At 44.4% G+C, this 11,134-nt stretch overlaps 1 protein-coding gene and 1 long non-coding RNA gene across 3 annotated transcripts in view; one reads left to right on the top strand and one right to left on the bottom strand.

Annotated features, from left to right (window-relative positions):
- Window positions 1-243: 243 nt before the first annotated feature.
- Window positions 244-8,911, bottom strand: LOC307225438. Its single transcript, XR_013843011.1, has 3 exons — window positions 8,831-8,911; window positions 4,942-5,000; window positions 244-262 (listed from the first exon to the last, which is right to left on the bottom strand). It is a non-coding gene; the product is annotated as an uncharacterized lncRNA (long non-coding RNA).
- Window positions 8,505-11,134, top strand: part of SLC13A4 (solute carrier family 13 member 4) — a 40,860-nt gene continuing 38,230 nt past the window's right edge. Inside the window, exon 1 of one of the 2 annotated variants that reach the window (XM_079992577.1) lies at window positions 8,505-9,260. In XM_079992577.1, the coding sequence (XP_079848703.1) occupies window positions 9,162-9,260 (99 nt within the window). In that variant the 5' untranslated portion in view covers window positions 8,505-9,161. The remainder of the gene's footprint in view (window positions 9,261-11,134) is intronic. The other variant, XM_079992578.1, reaches the window with a different exon arrangement.

Here is an 11,134-nt window from a genome sequence, read left to right as displayed (position 1 = left end):
TTCCATTTTGTTATAACAAGATAAAATCACCTAGTATGATAGCCCCTGGACCTATCTGTCCGAACTTTGACAGGTTACTTAACTGTCCTTGTGTCCCCATTTCTCAAATGGATTGAGAATCAAATTAAGGGAGGGAATGTGATCCTTTTTTGTTTTCCCACCTGAAAATGGTAGTCTGACCTTGTAGGAAAACTGCTGTCAGAAATTTGGCAGTATTTGTTCCTTCAGAAGTGGGAACTGTGCCTGCAATTTGCATCCACTCCTGGAATAAAATAAAACAGTTAAATACTTTATTTCTTTCAGACAACAAACAAACAACAAACCACCTGAAATGTTCCCTGCATGGAAACCCCTGGATGGATCTGTTTGAACTTTGGCAGACTTGATCCATTCTGCAAGGGCTATTTGGCCTACAAATTACATCCACTTGTGTGAAAAGAAGTCATAGCTGCTTTTAGATTTCCCATTCTAGTCAATGGGGGCTAAACAGAGCTTTGGACTTAACAGGTCAGATATGGACCCAAATGTCAAACCAGAACAACACAGAGCAGATCTGAAACAGATCAGGCTCCTTCGCATTGCTAGATACAGATACAAAATGAATATTGTGGTTGCTTCACATGCCTAGAACATACAGTGGTGCCCCGCAAGACGAATGCCTCGCTAGACGAAAAACGCGCAAGACGAAAGGGTTTTTCGTTTCTTGAGTTGCTTCGCAAGACGAATTTCCCTATGGGCTTGCTTTGCAAGACGAAAACGTCTTGCGGGTTTGCTTCCTTTTTCTTAAAGCCGTTAATACCCGGGGAATCCGTGCTCCGCAAGACGAAAAAATCGCAAGACGAAGCAACTCGCGGAATGAATTAATTTTGTCTTGCGAGGCACCACTGTACTTTTGGTTTAGCTTGGTTAAGAGATGATGACACAATTATATTTGCAGTTACCCACTGTAAGAGATGAAGACTGAGTTATCCAGATCTCACTTTCCTTAGCGATTGGAGATGATATTAAAGGAATGGGGAGATAATCCCACAATTTCTGCAAATTAAAAGAGGAACCTTAGCAACAGTGGCTTTTGAAGCCCCTTTGCACAGAAATGGTGGAGAGTCAGCATTTATTTTCTAGGAACACTAATATTTATATATATCTCCAAAAACAGAGCACTCGCAGTCAGACTGAAAGGGCCCAAGCAGCGTCAACGTCCTGGTATGGCTCCAAGCCTAGAGCTGACTCTGTGTGGGCTCAGACATCTGTTCAGCAATGGCAGATCAAAGATTCTACTAGCTGTGTAATTACACCATTCCTGGCTGTTCCTGTCCTGTGATTGAGTAACTCTGTGGTGTGAGTCATAATTTTGCTGCATCCCCTGCAGAATGAATAGTTTAGTTTAGGTCGCATTTGGTCAGCCAGTCAGAGAACCAACAGCGGGCAGCTCATCTTGTTTGACATGCAGCGGGGAAAGGAATCTGACTACATGTGTGTAGCAGGACCACATCTGTGCCACGGGACTCCAGTGATGAATCTCAGAGAGTAAAATACCAGTTTGGAGGTGCCAGGCAGAAACAGCTCTGCCCTCTCACTCCTCATCCCTCATCACCACTCTGACCAGCTTCTGTTTAACGTCGACTCAAACTAATGCAACAACAAGCCATTGCCACCATGTGTCACACCGAATAGGCCAGCAATGTCGAACCAGTTGACTGTGGTCACCAGGTAGATCGCCAGGGTTCTCCAGATCCATCGTGGGAGTGAAAAAAGAGATTGTCTGGTTGCTCCTGAGCGATCGTGACGTGCCCCGCCCCCAGTGCCATGTTTCATTGGCGCCACTTGTATTCCCCTCATCTGTGGTAGAGTGGGGGAAGGAGGGATGGTTGTGGACTACTTGGTGAGTGATTTTATGCAACCCTTTCTTAAATAAAGCTCAACAACTCTGAGCAATGACAATGGGTAGATCACTGCCAGTTTTATTATACAGTCATACCTCATGTTACGTCTGCTTCATGTTACGTTCTTTCAGGTTACGTCCCGCAGTGACCCAGAAGTATCAGAAAGGGTTACTTCTGAGTTTCGCTGCTTGCGCATGCGCAGAGGTGCAAAATGATGTCACGCACATGCGCAGAAGCGAGGAGTCGCAACCTGCGCATGTGCAAACGCACCGCTGAGGGTGGCATTCTTTTCATGTTGCAAAGGGGCCTCTGGAACAGATCCCGTTCGCAACCAGAGGTACCACTGTACAGTGGTACCTCGGGTTACATACGCTTCAGGTTACAGACTCCACTAACCCAGAAATAGTGCTTCAGGTTAAGAACTTTGCTTCAGGATGAGAACAGAAATCGTGCTCTGGCGGCACAGCGGCAGCAGGAGGCCCCATTAGCTAAAGTGGTGCTTCAGGTTAAGAACAGTTTCAGGTTAAGAACGGACCTCCGGAACGAATTAAGTACTTAACCCGAGGTACCACTGTACTGGGAGTAGATCGCATCTCTATAGATTTGGATGTGCCTGGAGTAGACTAATGCAGCTGTTCACACATCGCCTGCTGGAATGTACAGCCTGCCAGGGATAATTGTGCCTCTGTCTGCCCACTTGGTTAGGGGGGTCTTTCCTAAACCTATTTCAAAAAGTGAAAACCAGGAAACCACCCAAATTGTTGAGCTTTTCTTTACAAAAACGCCAAAAAAAACCACACCAAACCACCTTGGTTTCTCGGTTTACTTCCCGAAGATCCAGGACAAACCACTGCCTTCTGGAAATTCTCACTGGATTACCAGAGAAGGATGGATAACAGAGAAATGGTGAAAGTAACCAGGAGATCAGAAACCAAGCAGATAATAAATTTAATAAAGAATGGGAAAAATTTATAAGTCACTTAAAAGAAGACTGTAAGCAATGAAAAACATTGGCAGGATTTTTTAAAAAAAACCACTTGCAATCTAACAAGAACTATGGTAGGAATTGAGTTCATACGATGCAGTTGGAAAATAACTATGGAACCCATGGAGGGGAAATAGAGGGAAGTCTAGGGATTCAGAGAATCCTATTTGTATATAATTATGATCTACATGTGAATGCAAATGTTAAATGTAAAACTGAATAATAATAATAATAATAATAATAATAATAATAATAATAATAATAATAGAAATTCCCCCTGGGTGTCACTTTCCCCTTTGAAATCCTGGTAATGTCTGGGAAATCCCAGACATATAACAGCCCTACCTAAACATGCTGTCTGTGGTGCATTGGAAGAAGGCAGTTAGGAGAGACAGACAGCCCAGGTCAGCAGAATACAAGAATCGCCACCACTAGGGTGCTGACTCTGCTGAAACTGCTCCATAGACCTGGGATTAGCTGCCTAGATGCCAGATTGTTGTGCGTAGGAATTCAGAGGTGTCGAAATGACTGCAAGTGTTCCCATTGACAATAAAGAGCTAACTCTCTGCCATGTGTATTCCTTGGCTGCGAAGCACCATTCCCTTCTAGGCAATCTTACAGGGAGTCACATGCCAGTGGTGGGCAGGGCCAGAGCCAAAGGTAGACCGAGCAACACATGTATATTTTAAACTCATACAACCCCTCTATCCCCCATCGAGGAAAGCAAGAGGCATTATCAAAGTTCCAGGACACATTCCAGCTGAGCAAAAACACTTGGGGGGGGGGGCAAAGAAGGGGGAGAGTGCCAAGGTCCAGAGAGAGGCATCTGGCCTTCAGGCCTGGGCTTCATCACCCCTTCTTTATATAGAAAGCCATTGTTAAACTCTAAAGCACATTTCCCAGCACAGTGGGATTTCTCCCGCAGTCAAAATGGAGTGTTGTTGATTTAAGAGCCGGAGTTGCTAGCTCTCTGAATAATACATATACAAACAAAGCATAAAACACCCTCGGGCTCCCAGTGGATCAATGAACCTTAGAAATAACTCTTACAACCCTCTGCTACTTGCTTGTAAAAAAGAGCTTTGTTGGCTTCCACTCTCCTCTTTTACCCTGGGTAATGTCAGAAGCACAAAATATGGGAATGACATCCATAAAGGTCTATTTTATTTACTAAAGCATCTCTAACGAAGATGTAAAACACCCGTGCTTTGAGGCATGCTTGGATTCAAGGTACATTTATCAGTGGAGATAAGCAACAAGGCTGGCAGAAAGTGCACACAAGGTATTTAAAAGCCCTTATCACCACCATCTAATTTAGTTTTCTTTTTAAAAGAAAAGTCTTTCCAGGTGCTCAGGAAAGCTAGAGAGGCAACCAGAAGATAATGAACTGGTCGCCAAGCATATCCTTAGAGCAGGAATGCAGGCATACCCTCCAACATTTCTCCAATTAAAATAGGGGAGTCCCATTCCATAATGATAATTTTACTATTTATACCCCACACAACTGATTGGGTTTCCACAGCCACTCTGGGCAGTTTCCAATATATATAAAAACATGACAAAATATTAAATATTGGGGGGGAAACATTCCCTACACAGGATTGCCTTCAGATGGCTCAGGAGTTGAATAACTCCATCCCGTCCAACATTTCTCCAATGAAAATAGGGATGTCCTAAGGAAAAGTGGGACATTCTGGAATCCAACCAGAAACATCTTCTCTAAATCAGGGATGTCCCTGGAAAATAGGGACACTTGGAGGGTCTGGGAATATAGAACTTAGGGAAGGGAATTCCACAGAGCCCATCTTGTCCAAAATCCAGAAATGGCATTAGCATGCTTAAGTTACAGAAAGGTAGATGTCAGCTGAATGTTGTAAGATACTTGATGGTAAGAGTCACTTGACAATGGAACTGACTATCTAAAGCATTGGTCTTAGACTAGTGGGTGGATCCACTAACAGATCATGGCCTGATCTAAGGCGTGTTGCAACAGCAGCATCTCTCTCCCTATCCCCAAATGCATTTCAGGGTTAAAAGTGGATCCCAGGTCAGAAAAGGCCAAAGACTACTGACCTAGAGGGATGATGAGCTGTCCAGTGCTGGAGGTCTTCAGGGAGGTTCCTCTGGATTTCCTACTTTGAGAAGAAGCATGCACACAAGATGACAATGATGCAGCTGACCTTCAGTCAAAAGATGCCGATTTTACTCAAAAACAACAACACATTGGCAACGTGCCCCAGATTCTGGCCATTAATGCAGTTGCACACATAATTCTGGCAGCAAGCACAGAACCAAGAAAGCTCATCCAGCATTTTATTTTATTTTTAATTCCAGTCAGTGGAAAACAACCCTAATTTCAAGTTTCACTGATTTCTAACTAAATGCCAGTCCTCTATGAACTCATCTACTCATTGCTTGGGAGTGGGGGAGCCACTTTCAAAATATATTGGTACTTTTCCTCTTTGGAATGGGGAGGTTTACCACTTCACATCTTTTTGCTATGAACTGTTTTTTTAAACCTTTCTTCTTCGGTACATTAAAAACCTCTGGCACATGAACAAAGAAGGAAGCCATTAAGGGAGTCGCAAGTCTCATTTATGCATCTATACATTTAATAAATGCATTTGTTTACATGATTTTTTATCCCACTCTCCAGCCAGAAAAGGCTCCCAGAGGTGGAAAGTCATTGCCCTCAAGTTGTTGTTGTTGTTTAGTCGTTTAGTCGTGTCCGACTCTTCGTGACCCCATGGACCAGAGCACGCCAGGCACTCCTGTCTTCCACTGCCTCCCACAGTTTAGTCAAACTCATGCTGGTAGCTTTGAGAACACTGTCCAACCATCTCATCCTCTGTTGTCCCCTTCTCCTTGTGCCCTCCATCTTTCCCAACATCAGGGTCTTTTCCAGGGAGTCTTCTCTTCTCATGAGGTGGCCAAAGTCTTGGAGCCTCAGCTTCACGATCTGTCCTTCCAGTGAGCACTCAGGGCTGATTTCCTAAAGAATGGATAGGTTTGATCTTCTTGCAGTCCATGGGACTCTCAAGAGTCTCCTCCAGCACCATAATTCAAAAGCATCAATTCTTCGGCGATCAGCCTTCTTTATGGTCCAGCTCTCACTTCCATACATCACTACTGGGAAAACCATAGCTTTTACTATATGGACCTTTGATGGCAAGTGCCCTCAAGTAGGGCTGGGCAAATCTGTCACTTTTGGTTTCTCTCACTCTCTCACTTTTCCAATCTTCAATTCCATTCTTCACCTTGTTACATCAGTTTGCTTTTTTAAAAAGAAAAAGAAAAAGAAAAAGTTCTCAAGAAAATTCACCAGCATTTCTGTGGAAATTTCTCATCACATACACATTTCTGCATGCAATTTTCTCTAATATACACATTTCTCCTAGGCATAGTCTTCCTGCAAAATTCAGAAAAGTTCAAATTTTGATCAGGGACTGTGTTTCGGTTCACATTATGTTTCTAAAAGAGAGAAAGAGAGAATCAGGTAGATTCACCTTTGCATGTGAACTGAATTGAATTTCTCCTCCATCCCGGCCTACACCCCACACCTAGGCTAGGAATGAGTAAATTTCAGAGTAACAGGCAAAGTGTGGTGTGGCCAATAAATAAATAAAAAATAAAAGCTAGCTAGCCTTTTTCAGTAGCATTACTAAGCATTTGTAAACAGGACTCAAGCTCTGGAAGGAAGGCAAACCCATCCCTCAAGGGGTGAACTGCAGTTGACTCCATGCCCCAGGGTTCAGCGTACTTTCAAGCCCATCGGAATATAGGAAGCTCTCATACTGAGTCAGACCACTGGTCTATCTAGATCAGTATTGTCTACACAGGCTGGCAGCAGTTCTCCAAGGTTTCATGCTGGGCACATTTCCAGCCCAACCTGGAAATGTCGGGGAATGAACCTGCAAAAGCACATACCCTCTGTCAGGGAACTGCCATCGGAGCTCAGGGTGGTGGAGAGGCTCTCGGATGCTGGGAGACCCTCGGATGCTGAGGAGGGAACCAGCAGGGGGAGAGGGAGAGTTTCCGCCGAAGAAGGAGGGAAGGAGGAGACAGCGTCGGAGGTGAGGCTCAGAGACGTTTCAAGCGAGACCAGTGGTGAGAGCTCAGGACCTCCCCTTGGAACGCCCACTCTGCGCAGAAAGCTGTCGCGCAGGGAATCAAGGAGGAGACTTTCTGTCAAAGAACTTTTATGTTGGAAGAAATTCAGGAAATGCCCACTGACGGATTCTGCCAGTGATTAAGGCAGCCACGCACTTATGGCTGTCCGGTTAGGGAGAGTTTAAAACTAACTACAAAACTGGGAGCGTTCTAGCGCTTACGCACAAGCAACCCCTTATCTCATTACACCCTCCAACATTTCTCCGCTGAAAATAGGGATGTCCCATTCCATAATGATAATTTTACTATTTATACCCCACACGTCTTTGCCCCAGCCACTCTGGGCAGCTTTCAACATATAGAAAAACATAATAAAACATTAACCATTTAAAAAACACCTCCCTATGCAGTAGTACCTCGGGTTACATACGCTTCAGGTTACATACGCTTCAGGTTACAGACTCCGCTAACCCAGAAATAGTGCTTCAGGTTAAGAACTTTGCTTCAGGATGAGAACAGAAATCGTGCTCCGGCGGCACGGCAGCAGCAGGAGGCCCCATTAGCTAAAGTGGTGCTTCAGGTTAAGAACAGTTTCAGGTTAAGAACGGACCTCCAGAACGAATTAAGTACTTAACCCAAGGTACCAGTGTGGTGTAGTGGTTAAGAGCGGTAGTCTTGTAATCTGGGGAACCGGGTTCGCGTCTCCGCTCCTCCACATGCAGCTGCTGGGTGACCTTGGGCCAGTCACACTTCTCTGAAGTCTCTCAGCCCCATTCACCTCACAGTGTTTGTTGTGGGGAAGGAAGGGAAAGGAGAATGTTAGCCGCTTTGAGACTCCTGAAGGGGAGTGAAAGGCGGGATATCAAATCCAAACTCTTCCTCTTCTTCTTCTACCACTGTACAGGATTGCCTTCAGATGGCTCGGGCATCAGATAACTCCATACCCTCCAACATTTCTCCAATGAAAATAGGGATGTCCTAAGGAAAAGTGGGACATTCCGGGATCAAATCAGAAACTGGGATGGCTTCTCTAAATCAGGGATGTCCCTGGAAAATAGGGTCTGAAAGCAGGTGCTCTACCACTGAGTTGTGGCCCTTCGTCAAATATTTCTCTACTATAATCATCTCCCACAGAGACTGAACTGCTTGAGAACATGAGGCAGGGGCCAAAGGTTACAGAACGACACGGCCCCTGACTAATATTATGGGCACCACTGTTTGCACAGGCCTGCTTTATCGGTTTTAATGGCTAAAGTTGCAACTGGCGAACAACGTGAGGTAAAAAGTGAATCATTTCGTATTGCCAGTGGGGAGTTTATTTTTTCACAGCCGTTCCTTGGCCTTGAAGCAGTCACACTGCCCAGCAGCTGAGGTGGGTGGTGGAGCCAGGGGTTGGGGGGAGGGAGGGAATAGCACTTGTCTTGGAAGGATATTGGTTTCCTCCAATGCCATCCTCTTAGCAGGCGGAGTTGGGCTCCTTTCCATCCCTCCCATTGGTGAGCTGCAATAGGTCGGGACTTCCTCTCAAGTTTTTATCTCAAGATGAAGGTAATCTGTGTAAGAATTGCTTCTCTGTGCATTCCCTGAGAACTGCTGATCTGAGGGTAGGGAGGGAAAGGAGCAGAAAGATAATCTTTAAGCAGTTGAGAAATGTTACAGGAAAGAATGCAAAAAGCATAAAGGGAGAGCGAGGGAGAGAAAATAGTTTTTTTTTTTAAGCTGTGGATTTTCTTCCCTATTTTAATTTGTGCTAAACTGAATGCTAACTCTTTAGTTGAGGTGCACCTGAAAGTGGGCATACCTGCAAGAAGAAGAAACCGAGGCTCAAGAAAACATTTGGGTTTCTGCCTACCTGATTCATACTCCAAGCAAACAAACGTGATGCGAGGCGAAAAGAAAATGGACTCCACGGAGGCCGCCTGGTGATTTTCCTGGTGGTGGTCAGAAGCAAGAACATTATGTTCCTCAGACACTTATGGTGTGATGGTCATGAGGAGGCACTGGTCAGTCCTACATAAAGGCAGAGACTCTCCAATGCATTTTGCAACGTTCCCTTAAAGGAGAAAAGAAGCAAGAGCTGCCAATAACTCTTCCGTAGAAGGAAGGAACCATTTTCCCAGGGCTGGAGGAAGACCCTGAGGATTCCCATTGGGTCATCAAGGAGATACACCAGGAACAGAAGGATGACAGTAGTCAAGGAGCTGCTCCGTGCCAGAAACCTGTTGCTGGTTATCCTGATTCCACTCTTGTTGCTTCCTTTGCCTCTCTTATATCCCAGCAGTGTAAGTACTTTGCTTCCCCACCCTCTCATTTTCACCATAACTGGATTGGGAGCCAGCCTGGTATAGTGGTTAGAGTGCTGGACCAGAACCAGGATTCATCCCATTTCCTCTTAGCCATGAAACTCACTGGGTGACCTGGGAGCCAGTCACTCAAGCTCAGCCTAGCCTACCTTCACAGGGTTGTGTTGAGGATAAAACAGGGAAGAGGAGAACTATTTATGCCACCTTGAGCTTCTTGTAGGAAAGGTGGGTTATAACTGTGATAAATAAATTAATGTGCTCAAGAGTTAGCAGGCCAACTAGGCAAAGCATTCTTGGGAAGCGGCCAGGAAGGTGTATGCAGGCGAGCAGGGAGAGTTGCGGTGCAATCCTCTACTCAGAAGTAAGCCCTATTGAATAAGTGGGGTTTGAATGCAACATTAAGGTGGCAGCCCCTTTGCCTCCGTTGCATGGGATCTCCATAGGACGCTACTCAGCCTTGATTATTTATTTCATTGAGGAATCACTTCTCGAAGCAACTTCGCAATGCAACAAAAACATCTCTAAGACAATTGTGTGTGCAAAAGGAGTTAAAACAGTTGCAAAGATAAAACAATTAAAAACAGTGTTAAATATATAAATTAAATTCTTATAGCAAATTGTTCTGGATTCCAGCTTTACTCCAATGAAAATGATGCTGTTTCCAGGGTGGACTCACAGAAATGTAAAGTTGGAAGGGGCTCAAAGAACCCTTGACAGATGACTATCCAAGCTTTGTTTAGAATCCTCCAATGAAGGAGGCAGTCCGTTCCACTGCCAAACAGCTCTTACAGTCAGAAAATTCTTCCTAATGTTTAGTCAGAATCTCCTTTCTTGTAATTTGGATCCATTGGTTCAGGTCCTTTGGAGAAGCAGAAAACAAGCTTACTCCATCATCCATGTGACAGCCCTTCAGATATTTGAAGACGTTATAGAGCTTTGAGGATGGAATGCTCAGGAGGTCTTCAGTCGCTGAAGCTAAGCGATGCTTGTACTATAATCTAGGCCAGCCTTTCTCAGCCTTGGTTCCCCAGATGTTGTTGGACTACAACTCCCACCATCCCTAGCTAGCAGGGATGATGGGAGTTGTAGTCCAACAACATCTGGGACCCAAGGTTGAGAAAGGCTGCTCAAGGTTGAGGCCATGTGGTGTTAATGTGTCCCACGTTGTTGGATCTGTTGCATTATCCGTAGCTTCTCAGAAGTGTTCAGCAAACTTGCTTGACGTGTTGTTTGATGCTTTCATTGTCTGCCAGCCTATCTATTTATCTATCATCTACAAGCTAAAACAAATATATAAAAACCATTTCAGATCCAATACTGATACTCACTTGTAATGAGAAAAAATGTGCTCTGTACATGCCCAGAAACATGCTGTGATTACATGCAGGACTGAGCTGCCATGTGCCTTTTTCCAATTAAGTCCTGTTTACAGTCTTGGATTCTAGATTTAAATATGCAGCTGTGAGTGCAAAAATACATGAGGAGAGGGAAACAGTTCTCCTTGGTCTCCTGTGATAATCTTAATCAAAGAATGAAGCTGAGTTGCATTATCATTTGAACTGAAGGAAAAGGCAGATGAAATTTCCTCATTAATTTTGGAGACGAGTTTCCTTTTGCAAATGAATTTGCACTGCCGCAAATGCTCTCTAGGAAGGCAGCGTCGCTAACTTGGCGGTGTTTGTTTTAATGAAGTCGAGTTGCACCTTTTGATTAATTTGTTTGCAACTTGTTTAATTAATGGTGTCCCCTTGTTTATCAGGGTTGGAGTGAACAAATGAACAAATTGGCAAATTAGGCAAAGTCGAAGTCAGCTAAAACAAATTTCAACCTCATTAAACAAGTAAACGAAGAGC

The sequence above is a fragment of the Podarcis cretensis genome (genome assembly GCF_951804945.1).
Source record: "Podarcis cretensis genome assembly, chromosome: 10".
Lineage (NCBI taxonomy): Eukaryota > Metazoa > Chordata > Lepidosauria > Squamata > Lacertidae > Podarcis > Podarcis cretensis.
The sequence above is the reverse complement of the archived record's forward strand: the minus strand, read 5'-3'. Positions and strand labels throughout refer to the sequence as shown.